Here is a 17,646-nt window from a genome sequence, read left to right on the forward strand (position 1 = left end):
ACGGACAGAGTAGTACGGATGTTATGATCATCATAGAATAAATAATAGCTTTTAAATTTTATAGAAAAGGTAAAAGATAAATAGTGTACCACTTTCATTCTTATTTTTCATGAGCGTTTGATATATATTTTTTGTTTCATATTGCAACATCTAGATATGTTTGCTAGTAAAGTTTAAAAAACATAAAAAAAAACAACCACCTAAAATGTTATCATAGATTGTCTTGGATGCACTAGCTGCTGCCTGCTGGTGCTGGGAGAGGGACATCAAATCCGTCGTCCCGTCGACGCATCGCACGACGCCAACCTGCTCTGCACCTTGCTAACGCCCGATGGCATGCCGCCCCGTCCGTCGCAACAATGACGGCCCCCGCCGCTTACCCTCCGTGCACGATGCCGACTCGCCGAGCTATCGAGTTGGCCCGTAACCCGTCAGGCCATCCATCGGGCGAGCCCATGCTACGACAGCCCGAGGCTCAGATCAGGTCGGGTCCAGAACGGGCCCGGGAGAAAAACAGCAGGATTTTTGTGGCCCGACCTGAACACGGCCCAACCTATGGTCAGCATCTTGAACATTATGGAACTCCTGGGTCTAAAAATTCATCCATAGTAAACGCCAATTGGATTTTGATTTAGGGTAAAAACCAACCGTATTTTGGATTGTTACGCACCAAGCTGGGATTGGATTGTTACTCATCAAGCCAAAGACGGCGTTGATACCAGTTTTACTGGACACAGACTAGCAGGCAGCCCTCCTTGTAAAGGGCACATGCCATCAAATCAGGAAATCTGCGGATCAGTAAGTGGCTTGCGCATCATTTTAAAGTCTAGCATCAAGAAAGCAAGACGTTGCCTATACTTAGACTCAGTGCCACAAACACGAACAATCCCAATGTTAATTGCACTTACAATCCAACTGCTAAAAAGATTATCCCCCCAGCATGTTCATTCTTCTGCCGCTGCTGCTGCTTGTTAAAGGATATATATGACCCGGGGGGCATGTGAACTAACAAAGCCAAGCACAAGGGACGAACAAGCAGGTACAATCGCATCGTGCTTGATCATCTCATTTGAACTATCCCAGCACTTACAAGCTTCTGAATCTTCTGCATAACTCCGGGGTTCTTCAGGTGCTCCTGGGCTGCCCTTGGGTTCTCCTGGAAATCAATTAGCACCTGCAGAACATGAAATCATTAGCAGGCCGGTATAGTAAGTTTTGCCGCAAGATACCCCGGCCGAGTTCAGGGACTCGATGGTACCTGTCGCATGATAGGGTCGGTAAGAATGTTCTGGATCTCTGGGTCTTGCATAGCTTTGTTCTGCACAAACAGCATGAAGAACAGTTAACTGAATCTGAACTTTTGAAGCTGCAAATACCAAAGAACACAAAAGCATACTCCAATATGGTTACCTGTCTTTCTTGCAATTCGTCCTGACTTATTTCACCTCTGTTGGCCTTGTTGATCTGTTCAATACACCTGCAAATGTCACCCAAAAAAAAGGTTAACATGCTGTTTATGCAATATACACTGAACAATCAGATTACTGATACTGCATAAGCTTTAATAATACCTCCTAACACCATCAAGCAGTTCCGGGTTGTTTGGGTCATGCTTCAAGCCAGCCTGGTAGGTTTCCATGGCCTTGTCATATTCTTTCATGAAGAATTGAATTGCACCTTTCCTTGTATACCCTTTGGTGAAGGTGGGGTCTAGATCAAGACACTTCTCTGCGTCTTTAAGACCTTCAGGCATGGCTCCTAACTTGGTGTAGCAGGCGGCCCTATTGCTGTAAACCTGTAGATAAATAACATTTGAAGGTCAATTGGCTGCAAGTAGAACATGTAAGCTTATACACAGACACGGCTACAAAGTGCAACAACATTAAGCAGCTCAATATATAACAGCAGAAAGAAAGGAGGATATCAATTAACAAAAATATTACGGATTAAATTATTACAAGATCAGGTAATATGGTTAAGTAAGACAAAAAAGCAATTATTATAAGATCAGGTAAAATATTACGGATTAAATTATTACAAGAAAGCACAAGCACATAAGACATCAATAACAAGCTCCAACAAGTTAGAGCTACCTGCTTAGCTCTAAGGCCAACATCAATAACAAGCTCCAACAAGTTAGAGCTTTCTGCTTACCTCTAAGGCCTAGTCACATCCACCTCAACAAGAGCTAGCTTAAAAGATTAATTCTCCAATTATCTAGCTTTTACACAGTGCTCAAAGCTAATGTGGTTCTCAAAGCAAAGAATGAAGACTGGATGAGAAGTGATGTGACCAACTTAACATCAAGAGGCGTTCAAAGAGCTAGCCCTTCTCTCTCCCCTCCACATACGGAAAAATGATGATATGAATTCTATGAGCTAGTTGAGCTGAGTTGGCATTGTAGGAGGTATGCACACCCATCATTGTTACAACAACCAAGTAACTCAAAGTAACCTAGAATAAACAGATAGGGAAATACCTCAATTTGATGCAACCGGTGTTTTTGGATATATTAAGTTGGAATGGGAAAGGATGAGTGTGGGTTTTGGTTTGTGAAATCAACATCATTTCCCATTCCCTTGTTTGGCACCTACCTATGGGTATGGGTTGGAGAAATAGAGGGGAAATGAAAAAAGCATCATATCCTTTTCCATAAAGGTTTTTTTGGGTCATTTTACAAATAATAACCCAATTCCACCCCCCACAACCCAGCCCTCATGGTGGGATAGAAACAATGAGATATGAGGAGCACATACCCCTGTCCCAAACCAATATCTTTTCCCATAACCATAATTCAAACACTGAAACAAATCCAACCAATCCATCATTACCCTTACGGCCTTACCCACCCCTCATAAACCATTTGCCAAACACCACCTAATGTTCAAATAAGGTGCAATACCATCTAGTTATTGCAGCAAACACCATTTGTGTCTAACCAGGAACCAACAGTGGATGGTTCAAGTTGAAATGCTGAATCAAGGAGTCAAACCATAGTTTATCAGGAAAGCATTTCAACAAACAAGAAAAAGTGGAAGTTACAATTTAGACAAGAGACAACAGAAATCAATTGCATTTTCCAAGTTGAAGACCAAATGCTGAGTTAAGTAGCTTCATATAAGAGCAAGAATCCTTTTCATATCAACCAAGAAATGCATCTCTTATCTTCTAGTGACCATTCTTATCTCAATCAGCAGCGTTCTCCCTTCTACCCTATCGCGTTCTCTACTATGCAAACCAAGGCACTAGGCGGGACCACTCAGCATAAGCACAAATCCCACCCTTTAGCGACCCACCATCCAGGAAAACACAGCCATGACAAGCCATGCAAGGATGTGGAAAAACAGTCTTATTTTCCATTTTTGGTAAAGGAGTCTGGACTTATTACACAAACAATCAAGTCATGTAATTTATCAATGACCAAGTTCCCAAATATTTCATATGTTATACTCTAACAAAGGCAGACTGTATGAAACAGAGGTAGACGAATTACCCTAGGATCCTTTGGGTTCCTCCTGAGAGCCTCTGTGTAGTGTTTTATTGCTTCTGGGTATTTTTGCTCCTTGAAGAACTCGTTACCTACAAATCAACAGACAAATTACAAAACTATAGCAGAGGAACAGCCATCACCAACATGTCCTAGAGATGACATTATAAAACTTATACATACCTTTCTCTCTCTCCTCATCTGCTAATTTTGGATCATAATACTCTTGTTGCTCCAAATCTTTCTTTGCTCTCTCAGCCTCATTTAACTTTTTAAGAGTGTCTGGGTTCCGATGCTCAGTTAGAGCCTTCTGGAAGGTCTCGATGGCAATATCAAAATCCTTAGAGGTCTTAGCAAGTTTGACCAGAGCTGTTCCTTTTCTTGTCAGTGCCCTTGAAATCATCTTGAAATCAGCACGGAGCTCTCTTCCCCTCTCCACAGCCTTATCGCAATCCTTGATGCATTCATCGTACTGCAGGTAAAAGATATTAATGCATTACAGCAGCAACTTTTTGGCTACCAAAAGTAATAGAGGGCTATAGACTATCTAGCAAAAAAAAAAAGAGAGTATGTGATATTTCGGGCATAAGTCACAGTTAAATCGTGTAATACTTGTACTCTTACTCCTAAACTAAGCACCATGCAAGAATACAACTGCTTCTCAACTAAACACTTTTCACTATTAGCAAACGTGTGTGACAAACAAGTAATACAAATTCTCATAATGGCTACTCAATAGTATAAGTCACGCACCTAACTCCTGTAAATCTCAATTTAGTCTACTACTGATTTGTGCATTGCAAAAACCAAATCAAATGGACATCAACAACCAAACAATGTGAGAGCTCACTGGCCAGCAAAATACAACCACCTGATTTGCCCAATTTGTGCATTGCATAAACCAAATCAAATGAACATCAACAATCAAACAATGTGAAAGGTCACTGGATGAAACCAGCGAAATATATTAGCCTCACCTTTCCCATCTCAATGTAGACTGCTGCTCGGTTAGTCAGATAGGAAATATCCTCATCGTCAAGTTCCAAGGCTTTGGTGTAATGCTGGATTGCCGTCTCGAAGTCCTTCTTCTTGTAAGCTGTGTTACCTAACTCCTTCTCCTTCTGAGCAGCAGCTTTCTTCTCCTTGCGATCCTTTTCCTCATCAGTTAAATCCATTGGCTCTGGCTCCGGTTCCGGCTCTACCTCCCTCGCCTTTGTCTCAGGAGGCGGCGTCTGCTGCTGCTGCGGCGGCGGCTGCGATGGAGTAGACTGCGACGACTCGGAGGCCTCGGGTCTCTGGATCTTGACGTTAAGCATGAGGCTGAGCACCTGCATCATCCGGGGATCGGAGAGGTACATACTGATGCTGCTGGGATTCCTCTGCACCTCGCGCAGCATCTGCATAAAATCGGGCTCGCTAAGGTAGGCGCGCGTGGTGGGGTCGGACGCGATCTTGCTCCACAGCTCGGGGCCCTGGAACATCTGGCCGAGGCCGTCGGGGCCGGACGGCCCGCGGCGGGGCGGGGCGGCGGCCGCCTTCTTAGCGTCGTCGAGCCCCGCCTTGAGGCCGTCGTTGCTGGGGTCGAGCGCGAGGCCCTTCTCGTACGCCGCGACGGCGCTGGCGGCGTCGCCGAGACCGAGGTGCGCCGCGCCGAGGCGGGAGTAGCCCTTGGCCCAGTCGGGCTTGAGCTCGACGGTCTTGTGCGCGTCGGCGAGCGCATCGGAGTAGCGGTGGAGCGAGGCGAGCGCCGCCGACCGGTTGGAGTAGAGGACGTGGTTGCCCGGGGCGAGCGCGATGGCGTCCGTGAAGTGCCGCGCCGCCTCCTCGAAGCGGCCGGCCGAGAACGCCGCATTACCCTTCGCCTTCGCCTCGTCGGCCATGGCGGGGGGCTCCGATCGGATCGAGCTGTCGAAGGTCCTAGAAGTCTTGGCGGCTGGGAGGGCCGGAGGAGGGGGCGAGCAGAAAAAGTCTAGGGGTTTGTGGGGATTAGGACGAAAACCTGTTGAGATTTTTATAAAACTGAGAGGAGCCCAGCTGCGTTGGATCCGCAGTTCTCAAGGGTTCTCGAAGGTTCCTCCACGGAGTAGCCGATCAGGATCAGGGAAGGCAACGGAAGGGACGACCCGATGGATCACGGCCTGCCACTGTGTGTATTTCCGTCTTCTTCTTACGCCTATAAATGGGCCCGTTTCCAACTCTTACAAACATTTGGGCCGCTAGAGTTGACGGGCCGACAAAGTTGGGCTACGGCCGAGACATAATCTCCAGAATCCAGCCCAACCCGGCCACACCACTCGGCTACCCGGCTGACGTCAAAGCATGGAAGCGGCCTCTCCAGCACCTGCCCACGGCCGCACAAGCCGACGGAGCCGCCGCACCAGCTCACGCCCCACGCGTCCGCGATCCAGGGCGCCGTGCCCGTGCCATGCATGGCGGCATGCGCGCGGCCGCGGCGCCTACTTCTTCTCTCGACCCCGACCCCTGCGCCGCTCTCACGCTACATTGCTACCCTCCCACCGCTAGACTCTAGTAGCGCGACACGCCGGAGGCGATGGCTGCGCGGTGGTGCCTCGTGCTGCTCGTGTTGGTGCTGGCCGCGGCAGCGGCCGGCGCGGAGAAGGGAGAGTGGGACCCGGTCATTCGGATGCCTGGGGAGGAGGAGCCTGCAGCGTCGTCGCACTCGCACAGCGGCGAGGGATTTGAGGGAGAGGAGGATGTCGCCGTCGGGACGAGGTGGGCAGTGCTCGTTGCCGGGTCCTCAGGCTACGGCAACTACAGGCACCAGGTGAGCGCGACGATACCTTAGTACAGCGACTTGTATGCGTGGATGAGTCCGAAGTTCGATTGTAAGCGAGAGTAGCGTGGTGTTGTACTGTTGTTGCGATATTGCTCCTATCAGGTTGTCCGTTATGTGGCAGAAATTATTATTGTCGAACCGTGGAGTTGCACTTTTGGGTATCGAAGTTTTGGGGGCCCTAGTCTATATAGGATGCTCGGATTCTAACATTTCGAGTCTTGTCTACATCTTGAGTTAATTTAGTTGTCGGTCCAGCTAAAGTTCAGTGAAGAACTGCTCGGCCCAGGGGTTTCGACGGGTTTAAGGATCAAGTGAAAGTGCTGCTAGTAGTGACAAATAAAGTTCTGGGACTTCTTAGGATGCTTTAGATTTTTCATGTGGTCGTTTTCAGAGAAGGAAAATGTTTAAGGAACGATATAATTCAGGAACGTGAAGGGATTTGGAATTTCACATGTTTTGCTTCTATAAGTTTTTATGCAGAGGATGGATTGGTACCAAATTTTGCCACATACTAAAGAGTTGCATAAGTTGGCAAGAACATTAGATAACAGTTGAAAGAACAGATAAAACGTCTGTAAAACCACTTTCTTCTCCTCTTAATGAAATACATGCTAAGGCACGTCTGCAAAAAAAGATAAGAGCAGATAAAATATTTGATGGTGAGTACTTGTACTTGCAGTCAGTAAACTGGAATTATGCGTCCGTAGCTAAGAAAGTTGTTCGGATATCATCACGTTTATTGGGAAAATCTCCATTTTCGCTTTCGCCTTGTTTTGTCTCCTTTTTAACAGGGAACAGACATTACATATCAGCAAGCAATTATTTTCCATAGTGCCTTTGCTTACAGGTTGATGTGACTTTGTTTTATTGCAGGCTGATATATGCCATGCGTACCAGATACTGCGGAAAGGAGGGATAAAAGAGGAGAACATTGTGGTGTTCATGTATGATGACGTTGCCACTAGTGCACTTAACCCAAGGCAGGGGGTTATTATCAATCACCCACAGGGCGAAGATGTTTATGCTGGTGTTCCGAAGGTACCTCTTAGTGGATTGTCCTTCTATCATTTTTCTCCCAGACAGGGGGAAACGTTGGGATCATTATGAACTCAAACTTGCCTTTCAACTAGTTTCCACCTATAGATGTGTTAACTAGGATTCTGCATAGCCCTCTGGATGGGGACAGTGAGAACACCTTAGGACTCGTAAATCACAAGTTGCCTATGATTGTGTTGCACAGGCCGTCAATACTACACATCATAAGTTAAAGTAATTCGCATCCAATGCAGTCATATGCAGATGCTCCATGCATATTCTTATAGAAAAAAATTCTCAATGTTGATGCTCACCCTTAACAAGGCCAGATTTCTGGATAATTTAATTGTCCATACTTGAGAGTTCACACTAATGTGAAGTACTTGAGTTATAACATTTGATTCCAACCAAGCCCTAAGCATCTTCGAACCTGTTATGAGTAGCTTTTCGATTAAATAAGCAAGTTCTTTAGAAGGAGAGCATGGCATGGGACTATATCCTTTTACCATGTGTTTTTTAAGGTACCTTGCTTCAAGGATTCATCATCGGTGCATTCTTATTTAGCTGCATTTGGTTCTGCAAGTCTATTAGTTAACATAGTTTCTAATTCCAGGACTACACTGGCGACCAGGTCACTGCTAAAAACTTCTTTGCAGTTCTCTTGGGCAACAAAACAGCAGTCACTGGAGGCAGCAGGAAGGTCATCAATAGCAAACCAGATGACCATATTTTTATCTGTTACTCAGATCACGGGGGGCCTGGTGTTCTTGGTATGTGGAAGTTGCAAATGCTTCTATGCGCTATCAAATAAATTTGTTTCATATGGATTGACATTTTCTCTTTGCAGGTATGCCCAATCTGCCATATCTTTATGCTGGTGACTTCATGAAGGTGTTAAGAGAAAAACATGCTTCAAACAGCTATGCCAAAATGGTAAGGTAGTTCTTATTTACTTGTTGATAGGAAACTTGTCCTCTCTGAATGGAAGCATGTGGACAGGTTATATATATTGAAGCATGCGAAAGTGGCAGTATATTTGAGGGGTTAATGCCAGAAGACCTTAATATTTATGTCACGACTGCATCCAATGCAGAAGAAAGTAGCTGGGGTACATACTGTCCAGGAATGGAACCATCACCTCCTTCCGAGTACATTACCTGCCTAGGTGATCTCTATAGTGTCTCTTGGATGGAAGACAGGTAGAGTTCATATTGTGGATGCTTATTTTGTTGGCAACTTAGTCTTGAATCATATTTTTGTTAATTTGGAAGTGGCCACTTAGTCCTGTGATTGAATAACCATAATATTACTACCTGACAGTGAGACTCACAATCTGAAGGAGGAAACAATAAAGGAACAGTATGAAGTGGTGAGTCTGGACTTGCCTTCTAGGCATTTCATTTGACTATTTATAAACCTTTCCTTAACCACAGCATTGTGCACAGGTGAAGGAGCGTACTTCAGACTCGAACAGCTATGGTGCAGGCTCTCATGTCATGGAGTATGGTGACAAGACCTTCAAGGGAGAGAAGCTTTACCTTTATCAAGGTTTTGATCCTGCAAATGCCAATGTCACAAATAAGCTACTTCGGCCAGGCCTAGAGGCTGTGGTCAACCAAAGGGATGCTGATATTCTCTTCCTATGGAAGAGGGTAAGTCCTTGTGCTATATCACCACCACTCTATTAGCTTGTCTGTTCCTTTCTGGGATACAAAAATGAACTGATTTATCTACTGCCAGAAAACCACTATGTTTGCTCCTTCAAATGGTTTAATCTACAACCTGCTAGTTTTCCCAGCTGAAGTTGTTTCTTGCTTGGATAATTTGGGTAGATTTGGACTATGGTGACATTGTTTTGTACATCTCACTTGCTTTGTACTAGTTTTATCTTCAGTATTTACTTCATGCACGTGCTATGTTTGGTACTCCTTCCGTTCGGGAATAGATGATAGTCTCGACCAGAGAGTTGTGCTGTAAGTAGACAAATTTCTTGTTGGTATGTCATAGCGGAATTTTGGTTTATTAGTATCCGAGCTATCCCATTGATCCTCCACCTTGAACCAGGAGGACTAGCAACTTTGTTGAGCCTTACATCAGAGCTTACTTGTTGGGTCCTAGCACTTCACCTGCTTGCCAGCAGGTGTCATATTGATGAGTGCCTGTCACCTAGACCTTGAAAGAACTGAGAGGCTTCCTACAGGACTGCTTGGAGCTAATAATGCGTTTCACAAATAGTGAATGCCAGCTAATAGGAGTAATTGGCTGAGAATTTTAGTTTCTATGCTAACTTCAAATGCTTTGTTAGCTAGTGTTCTTGGAGTTAATGGGGCACTCATGACTTTTGACTGTTGGCCAGCTTCTGCGCTTGCCGGTGCTACCATGTCTGCCCCTCCTCTGTGTCCCCAGCACTACAGTAGGCTTTGGAGAAGCTTGCTTGCGGTGACTATTGTGTCTCACGTGTCAGCTTCTTGTGCTCACACCAATGCCACCCACATCCACTACCACACACACAAAATAAGCCTCACGCTTCGCTACTGTGGCTAAGTAAGACTTAGGTCATCTATGGGCAAACGTGCAAATGCCTGTTTGGTACATTTTATTTAGGTCATCTGGGAGGATGAGGATTTAACCTTGATAAAGAGAGCATTTAATTTGCTCGGGCTTTGTAAAGGCTCTGTATCACTCTCTTGTGTTCTGGAAGGCTGGGGGAGTCTGTCATTGGCCCTATGACACTTCTATAATAATTAACTCTATTTGCTTTCTTCTTTATTGAAATCATGCCATTGCATTCAAAAAAGACATACACTTTATCTGCTTCGAGGTGCTTACAGTTTTTTTGTTTGGTTTCAGTATGAACTTTTACATGAGAAGTCCGAAGAGAAGCAGGAAGTTCTGAGGGAGATCACTGGAACAGTAAGGCATAGGAAGCACCTGGACAGTAGCATCGATTTCATTGGAAAGCTTCTCTTCGGCATTGAGAAAGGGCCTTTCACGCTTCAAGCCGTTAGACCTTCCGGCCAGCCACTCGTTGATGATTGGGATTGCTTGAAGCAAATGGTTAGTCAGAGACTCAGAGGCATCCTCTTCCTTTCTTTGAGAGCTAGCTAGGTTGACATTGTTTGTGTTGAAATTGACTCATTCTGGTGAGCCTCTTCAGGTACGGATCTTCGAATCCCATTGTGGATCGCTCACTCAGTACGGTATGAAGCATATGAGGGCGTTCGCAAATATATGCAACAGTGGCACGCCTGGCGCTTCGATGAAGCAAGCGAGCATGGGTGCCTGTGGCAGCTACAACTCGGCGAGATGGAGCCCGTTGGTTCAGGGCTACAGCGCTTGATCTTTGAAGATTCTAGGGGGAGCAATGCTTAGAGGACTATTACTGCTTGCTTAAGCCTGCTCTGGCCCAACTTTATATGGATGTGTATGTAGGGCTAGTCAGTACTGTATACTGTAAAAGTTGACCTTTGTGCCTCTGTAATGTACGGTTGTGTGTGTATATATATCGACAGTGTGTTTCTGAGTTCTGTATGTTTGGCTGGTCAGTGGTCATATAGCCTGTTCACGAATAGTTCGCGAATAATATTTTCAGCCATATCTTTTAAACAAGCGAACAAGCTTATAGTAAACGGAAGTAGCTTGCAACTTGCAAGGCAATCCGTTGTGGGAGACTAGTAGATGAGCTGCGCTGGGAATTGCGACAACATACGGCCGGACAGATGGAATCAGAGAAGACGCTGGCTGCGCACGGGTTGACCATGTATTAGGGGTGTTTGGTTTAACTAGGAGCTTCTAAATCAGTCTCATTTAGTTTGTTTAGTCAGTTTTTACCATGAAAAAAAATAGCTCGCTATTTTTGCCGCTATAGCCCGAAATAGCTTGAAAAAAATTGTGCCGCTATTTGCATTCATGCACAATTTTGTCGCTATTTTGCCACTAAAGTACGCTAATTACGGTTTATAAAATGCTAAACAACTTAATCTTAGCTCGCTATTTAAAACATGAGTTTTTACCTAAATACTATGACTAAATAGGACTAAATGGGTTTTAGTTCTCTTTAGCAATTCTAGAGTTACTAAATAGGACTAAAGTTTAACATTCCAAACCAAATACCCCTAAGACGAGAGCACGAAGCCCTCAACCCGTCAGTCATTACTTGGTCCTCCGAATGAAACCTATGAGAGCGATCACTAAGCTGGCGTCGCTTCTTGCTTGTGCTCACTGTGTCTTGTTTAATTCTACTTTTTTAAAAAAAATAAACACTGTAGCATTTTGTTTGTATTTGATAAATATTGTCTAATCATTATCTAATTATGAACTAACCAGACTTAAAAGATTTATCTCGCAAATTACAAACTATACAATTAGTTTTTTTTGTCTATATCTAATGCTACATGTCATTGCTGCAAAATTTGATGTCCGACGCCACAAAATAGATGGTCAAATAAGATGTAAGTAAAAAAAAAGATGATCAGCGCCATTCATGTTGGTCAAAATAGATGCCTAGTCTGGATTAGGAAACCAAAGACATCTAAGTCATAACAAAATAAATGATATTTAGGTAAAAAATTTTGAATAAAACGGATGATCATATAAGATATCTAAAAGTGAAAAACGATACTTTTTTTTTTTGAGATGGATAGAGTACATAACAACCTATCACGGGTACAGAGATCAGTCGGAGAATAAGATATATGTAAGCATCGGACAAAGATCAATACATACGGAGTACTCACCAAACATACCGTGTTTGGTCAAGGGTTCCGTTACAAATGCATGTTTGTATTTGTATATATATGTAGATATAAAGAGAGACACAACTGGTGGTTGCTTCGTGCCTAACGATGTAACATTAACATTGTTTGAAGCACTTGTCAAAAAAAAAACATTGTTTGAAGCACACTGTGGCCACCTGCAACAACAGATACGTGTATATAAGCCTACAAGAGTACTCAAAAGCATCAAGACGCCTAGCGACAGTAACGTGAAGGGATCCAAATTTCTCAAAGCACCACACAATTCGTTACACCTCTACTCGAACAAATCAGTGGAACACACGTATATATAATTACCGAAAATCTCAGCAGCAGCTCTTATTCCAACTAGTGACCCTCCGACTTCGCTGGCTTGCTGCGGACGTTCTTGAGCAGGTCCTGAATCTTGGATAGCATCATCGTCTGTGCGGAGTCACCTCCAGCACCACTGCTGCTGCCCACACCCACGGCTGGCCTCTGGTTCTCCTGCAGCTTGATCTTCTCAAAAAGGAACTGTTTCTCTGCCTCTGCCTCCTCCAGGCGCCGCTTCAGGTACATGCTGGCATAGTCCTGCTCGGCTGTCTTGGACTTGGTGAGCGCGATGCTCTGTAGCCGCTCCGCCTCCTGCCGGGCCTCATTCGCCTTCAGCTGGAACATCTCCGCTTCTGCCTGCTTCAACCGCACGATGCTCTCCAGCTCCTCCACCTGCTGCTTCTTGCGCAGACGCTCCGCCTTCAGCTCCTGGGCTTCCCTAACCTTCTCCTCCAGCTCTCGGTCACAGGCCTCCACAGCAAGACGGGCCTTCTTGTAAAGTCGCATCTTTTCTTCAGCGACGAGCTCCATCTTTCTCACAGCCTCTTGGACTACCTCTGCTATACGGTTGCAAGCTTCCTGGGGTGTGATTAGATGCCCAACATCTTCATTTTCGGAGATCTTGGGGGAGTCCATCTCAAGCTCTGTGTAAATATATGTCCATAGTAAATCAACCAATCAATTCTCAGTAAGCTACCACAGGAAAACAAAATAGTAGTATCTACAACTGCTGCAAAAAAAGGATCAGATAAACAAGTCATGTTAACCGTAACGAAAAAAAGAAGAAGAACATCACCCAGACCAAAAATTTATGTGATGAATCAGATGAATACAGAGTTACATGCCTAAGGTATACTGATTCTGTTTATGTCGTGGAAGAAGAGGAAAGAGGAGGGGTTAAATATAAAAAGCATACTACGCTGGCATGCCGCATCAGCATGGAGTGGGCATGGACCTGCGGTGCATCATTTAACAAGTTTAGGAATGCAGAAATGCATTTTCAAAGTTCGTGGACCAAGTGACGTGCCCTTACAAATTTGAGGGCCGCTAGTGCATTTAACTCTTTATCATATGCAAGCATCTCTCCATGGTCCATACTGTCAAGAATCCGTAGCTTTGCAACACAACATAAAAAACAAGTCCTAACAGGAACAAATAAGTGATTGATTTCTTTTCCCTGTTTTTAGACCAATTCAATATCTTTTCATGTTAACACAGTGAAAATGAATTGACATTGTTCCACTGCCTGGGTTAAGGGGAAGGCTGGATGGGGCAGCATAAACTGCTGAATGCTACAACATAAGGCTCAACAAGGACTGGATGAGGCAGCAGAGACCATGGCACAGGGGTATTGACAAATGCAGGGAGGCACCAATGACAGGCACTAAGGATTAGGAACAGGAGCAATCCTGGAGAGCAAATGAATGATGGGACTAGAGGGTAGTGGAAAGAGCAGGGTCAGGAAGACATAAAACCAATCCAGAAGTTCTTTCAAAAAAAACTTTGCAAACCCATAGATGAAGTTACTTTCAACATATGTGCGAAATTTGATGCTCACAAATTTGATCTGGTTTACAAAAATCAAAAGGTTCAAAAATGACAAATTTCAGGTGCATTTGCACTATAGGAAAAAATGTCTGAAATGCAAAGGCAAGTGAAATTTGTCATTTCCATATGAGGAAAAAGACTTCATCATGTTGTAAAGAGTCAATTCAGGTGCATGGAAAATGAGCTTTCAAAAAAAAGGTGGGTGGAAAATGCAGTAGAAAAAGTGATTTAGTGGAGTAAAAGAAATTGAAGGCATTTCTTCATACCCAATCCCAGAAATGCCAAATCATCAAGTTGTCTGACTAGTTGATATACAAGGGAAAGCAAATAAATAAACAACTGGAATCTAGCAGTACTTGCTGGATAATAAAATAATCTCCAATCCCAAATAAGTCCACTAGGACATCAATTTGGTCTCCATTTCTACGCTTTGACTAATAGTAGAAAGTGTCATATATTACAGAAGTATGTTTCATGATCAATGCAGACATGCAGTAACATCAAATGTTATCAATCTGTATAACTATTTGGTCAATGATGGCCAAAGGGGGGAAAATGACCATGGACAAAGATAAATGGACTTATATTTGGGATCGGAAGGAGTAAACAATTTTCATAGTCAACAGGGTGTCATGAAACAGTACCTAAGCAAACTTAGAAATTAGTATTAGTAAATGAGAGGAACAGAACAAAATAAGAAGCTAACAGGTCGAATGCAAACTTATGTTTCAGCCAGGGAAAATAGTCTGTCTTAGTAAAAGGTGCATGTGTTTTTCTAAGAGCTTAGGAGTGTGGGTGTGTGCTGTGCTATTGTCCCCTTTTCTTCTTAATACAAAGATACACAGCTCTCCAGCGTGTTCGAGAAAAAAATATAGACTTTCAGCCAGGGAAAATAGATGGAGTGAGTGCCTGACCTTGGAGTGCTTGTAGTATCACCCTAGGATTGATGGAATCAGCCGGAGCGTTCCTCAGCCTTTCAATCAGATCTAGACATTTCCTGAACAACACTCTCCCTTTTGTATCCTCACTTAAACGGAATATCTTACAAACAAACTCAAGCTCACGTAACAAAGCATCCCTATCCCAACCAGGAGCACATTGTTGGAAGACATCCTTAACCCAACCCAGCAGCTCTGAGGTCCTCTGGCAAGCTCGGCACCTAAAAAGCATTTCAGCATGACCAATGCTGCTTTTCACTGATTGTCCCATTCCTATCTGGCCATTGTGAATTGCACAATCTGTATGTGTCCAGTGAGAGCAGAAATCACAACCAATCCAACGGCATGTATTGACCTCAAAATCAAACTTGTTACAGATGACACACATGCACAGGTTGCAAAAGCCATTCCTGCTAGCACACACATTGCATCTGCACTCCTCAGCAGGGAGAGCACTCTGGCAAGCAATGTTCCGGCACCGCTTGTACAAGAAAACCTCCACCAAGCGATTGTGTGGAATGGTAACGCTGGGGTGCAGAAAGGCCTGTATCCCAGTCTTGATTGCAACAAGGATCTCAAGCTGCACATGGTGCGCCACTGAAAGCATGGATGGTGTCAAATCATCCCTGTCCTGGACAAGCTTCTGCAAGTACAAGAACTCCTCGATGTGGTGAGAACCTCCAGTGCCCTCCAGAATCGACCTGAGCTCATTCTTGACCTCCTCCAGGTGCTCCTCCGGCATCACCTTCATCTTCTCAGCAACCAGATCAACCCTCTCCCGTGCAACCTCCCGCAGAAGCATCCCACCCACACGAGAGGAGGGTCCGCGGATAACCTGCAGCTTGGATACACCATTCGCCACCTCCTTCTCCTTCTCCGCCGCCTTACTCACGACACCACTGGCAGCTACCCCACCATTGCTCTGGTTCGGCTCAGCAGGCCATGTGTCTTTGGAACTGGCGCTCTCAGTGGCAGAGTCATGCCCTGGGTCCGAGTTTGAACCAGGCTCCTGCATGTCAGGCGAGCCAACCTGCTCCGAAGAGGCCAGCGAGAGTGAGGTCTGCAACCCTGAGGGGCGAGGACCATGCCTTGGTGGCAACATCCCCTGGGTCGAAGGAGGTTGCTGATGGAAATTCGCGCCAGAAGAGGTCCCCATCTTTCACAATCCCAAGCTGCAAGCCTGCAACCTTAACCTACAAGGAGCAACAGGTCCGTCAGTTTTCAATGACAGATAAAATTCATTAAGTTGCTAACTAAATCATCAAACAATGAAATCGCCTTTGTCCCAGCGAAGACTGAAAAGACCAACTAGATCTAAGGTCACACCTATGAACCAAATTTCTCCTAAACTAACTGGATCCCCTCCCCCTTGATCATTCCTGCTTGGTTTTATCCTTGGGACACCTAGAGCACAACCCATTGTTGAAATTTGCTAACATAGTGCTCAACAAGTTGCTGATTAAACCATCATGTAACGAGCAAAGAAAACATACTTTATCCCAACTAAAAAGGAAACCTCCACACAAGATCTAAGCAACACAGCAATAAGGAATAAAATTCTTCCTACTGAACCGGTCAAAGTTTGTTTTACAATACTCCATGCTCCCGTGACACAGTTACAGCTCTACGCCTAGAACACAAATCAGTACCGGAATAAGCTAACAGGAAACAGCAACAAGGGAAGCAACCAATCCAGACGCATGGCCTCACCACCTAAGTCCTACAGAAAGCTCAGACCCTCACAGCAATAGGCTTCGTCACTTTTAATTCAAAGAGGTAGTAATTAAGCTATTGAAGGCATAGGACTCGTCAAGCTGCTAACTAAATCATCAAGGAATGAAATCGCCTTTTGTCCTGCCTACGACTTAAAACACTAACTAGATCTAAGCTAACTATGGCCCAAATTAGACCAATTAGAGTCTCAGAGGTCGATTGGATACCCTCCCTGCTCGATTTCCTACGCGAAGGAACCCCTAGAGCACAAACCAGTAGCGGGATTTGCGAAACCAGACCTATCCATCCAACCACAAGCAACCAACCAACCCCAGCCGCATGTCCTCCTCCTCCTACAGAAAGCTCAAACCCTTGCAGGTGAACACGAAGCGGGGGCGAATTGGCTAGCCAAGCTACTCACCTCGGTTCTGGCGGGCCGTATCGGCGGCGCGGCGTGAACCCGGTGCAGGAGGCGCCTCCGCCTCCGTCTTTGACCGATGAGGACGGCGAGGTCGCGTCCCGTCCCGTCCCAGCAAAATTTCCCCACCACCAGTCTGTGGTGCTTTCCTTTTTTTTCAAAATAAAAAAAAATCCTCACGAGGAATGGCCTGGGAGTTGGGGGAGTCCAACCGAGACGAACCCGCGTGGGTCAGAAAGTCAGAACTGATTGAGCGGTAAGGTAGAGCGGCAACAAGCTGCGTGCCGACTGTGTGCGGTGCGGGCGACCGGTTTGACCGGTGGGAGACGCGGGGAGGCGGGTAGAGCCCACCGAGCGCAGGTGGGGAAGGAGTGCACCCGACCCGACCCTCGACCCCAAGTAGGCAAGGAGAGGGGCGAGGGCGACGCGTGCTGCTCCGGAGGGCCGCGGGCGGCGAGCACGAGGTGGAGCCGTGAAGCGGCGCGACCGTGCGAGCGGCGCTCACGGTGAGACGCTCGGGATCGGGGTGCGTAGCCTGTTTGCTGATCTAAAATACTACGACTAAAAACACAAATTTATTATAAGAAAAAAATATTATTAGTTGACAGAAAAAATATAGTTGATAAAACAAGTGAATAGGCTTT

The 17,646-nt window shown here is 45.2% G+C and overlaps 3 protein-coding genes across 4 annotated transcripts; 1 reads left to right on the forward strand and 2 right to left on the reverse strand.

Annotated features, from left to right (window-relative positions):
* On the reverse strand, window positions 783–5,492 carry LOC8075167 (hsp70-Hsp90 organizing protein). Its single transcript, XM_002454519.2, has 7 exons — window positions 4,465–5,492; window positions 3,671–3,959; window positions 3,494–3,579; window positions 1,572–1,795; window positions 1,411–1,477; window positions 1,259–1,318; window positions 783–1,174 (listed from the first exon to the last, which is right to left on the reverse strand). The coding sequence occupies exons 1-7, from the start codon at window positions 5,365–5,367 to the stop codon at window positions 1,061–1,063; spliced, it is 1,743 nt and encodes a 580-aa protein (XP_002454564.1). The 5' UTR covers window positions 5,368–5,492; the 3' UTR covers window positions 783–1,060.
* On the forward strand, window positions 5,845–10,910 carry LOC8078883 (vacuolar-processing enzyme beta-isozyme 1). The gene is made up of 9 exons (XM_002452804.2): window positions 5,845–6,272; window positions 7,158–7,322; window positions 7,933–8,089; window positions 8,167–8,252; window positions 8,319–8,518; window positions 8,640–8,688; window positions 8,765–8,971; window positions 10,170–10,376; window positions 10,477–10,910. Exons 1-9 carry the CDS (start codon window positions 6,039–6,041, stop codon window positions 10,657–10,659), a joined length of 1,488 nt encoding a protein of 495 aa, XP_002452849.1. The 5' UTR covers window positions 5,845–6,038; the 3' UTR covers window positions 10,660–10,910.
* On the reverse strand, window positions 12,017–17,304 carry LOC110434652 (OBERON-like protein). 2 transcript variants are annotated; one of them, XM_021459198.1, is made up of 3 exons: window positions 17,006–17,304; window positions 14,848–16,064; window positions 12,017–13,029 (listed from the first exon to the last, which is right to left on the reverse strand). In XM_021459198.1, the coding sequence occupies exons 2-3, from the start codon at window positions 16,025–16,027 to the stop codon at window positions 12,422–12,424; spliced, it is 1,788 nt and encodes a 595-aa protein (XP_021314873.1). In that variant the 5' UTR covers window positions 16,028–16,064; window positions 17,006–17,304; the 3' UTR covers window positions 12,017–12,421. The 2 variants fall into 2 exon arrangements, with proteins under 2 accessions (XP_021314873.1, XP_021314874.1); XM_021459199.1 differs by having other exon boundaries at window positions 12,081–13,029; window positions 16,884–17,006.

The sequence above is a fragment of the Sorghum bicolor genome, chromosome 4 (genome assembly GCF_000003195.3).
Source record: "Sorghum bicolor cultivar BTx623 chromosome 4, Sorghum_bicolor_NCBIv3, whole genome shotgun sequence".
Classification (NCBI taxonomy): domain Eukaryota; kingdom Viridiplantae; phylum Streptophyta; class Magnoliopsida; order Poales; family Poaceae; genus Sorghum; species Sorghum bicolor.

Bases quoted from the DNA above. Each gene is read 5' to 3' on its own strand.
- LOC8075167 (XM_002454519.2), bottom strand. From the start codon at position 5,367: ATGGCCGACGAGGCGAAGGCGAAGGGTAATGCGGCGTTCTCGGCCGGC. The intron at 1,319-1,410 runs GTAACCATATTG...CTGTTTGTGCAG, and splicing joins ACGAATTGCAAGAAAGACAG to AACAAAGCTATGCAAGACCC. The intron at 1,175-1,258 runs GTACCATCGAGT...CATGTTCTGCAG, and splicing joins CCGACCCTATCATGCGACAG to GTGCTAATTGATTTCCAGGA.
- LOC8078883 (XM_002452804.2), top strand. From the start codon at position 6,039: ATGGCTGCGCGGTGGTGCCTCGTGCTGCTCGTGTTGGTGCTGGCCGCG. The intron at 6,273-7,157 runs GTGAGCGCGACG...GTTTTATTGCAG, and splicing joins ACGGCAACTACAGGCACCAG to GCTGATATATGCCATGCGTA. The intron at 8,519-8,639 runs GTAGAGTTCATA...ACTACCTGACAG, and splicing joins GTCTCTTGGATGGAAGACAG to TGAGACTCACAATCTGAAGG.
- LOC110434652 (XM_021459198.1), bottom strand. From the start codon at position 16,027: ATGGGGACCTCTTCTGGCGCGAATTTCCATCAGCAACCTCCTTCGACC. The intron at 13,030-14,847 runs GTCAGGCACTCA...ATATTTACACAG, and splicing joins GATACTACAAGCACTCCAAG to AGCTTGAGATGGACTCCCCC.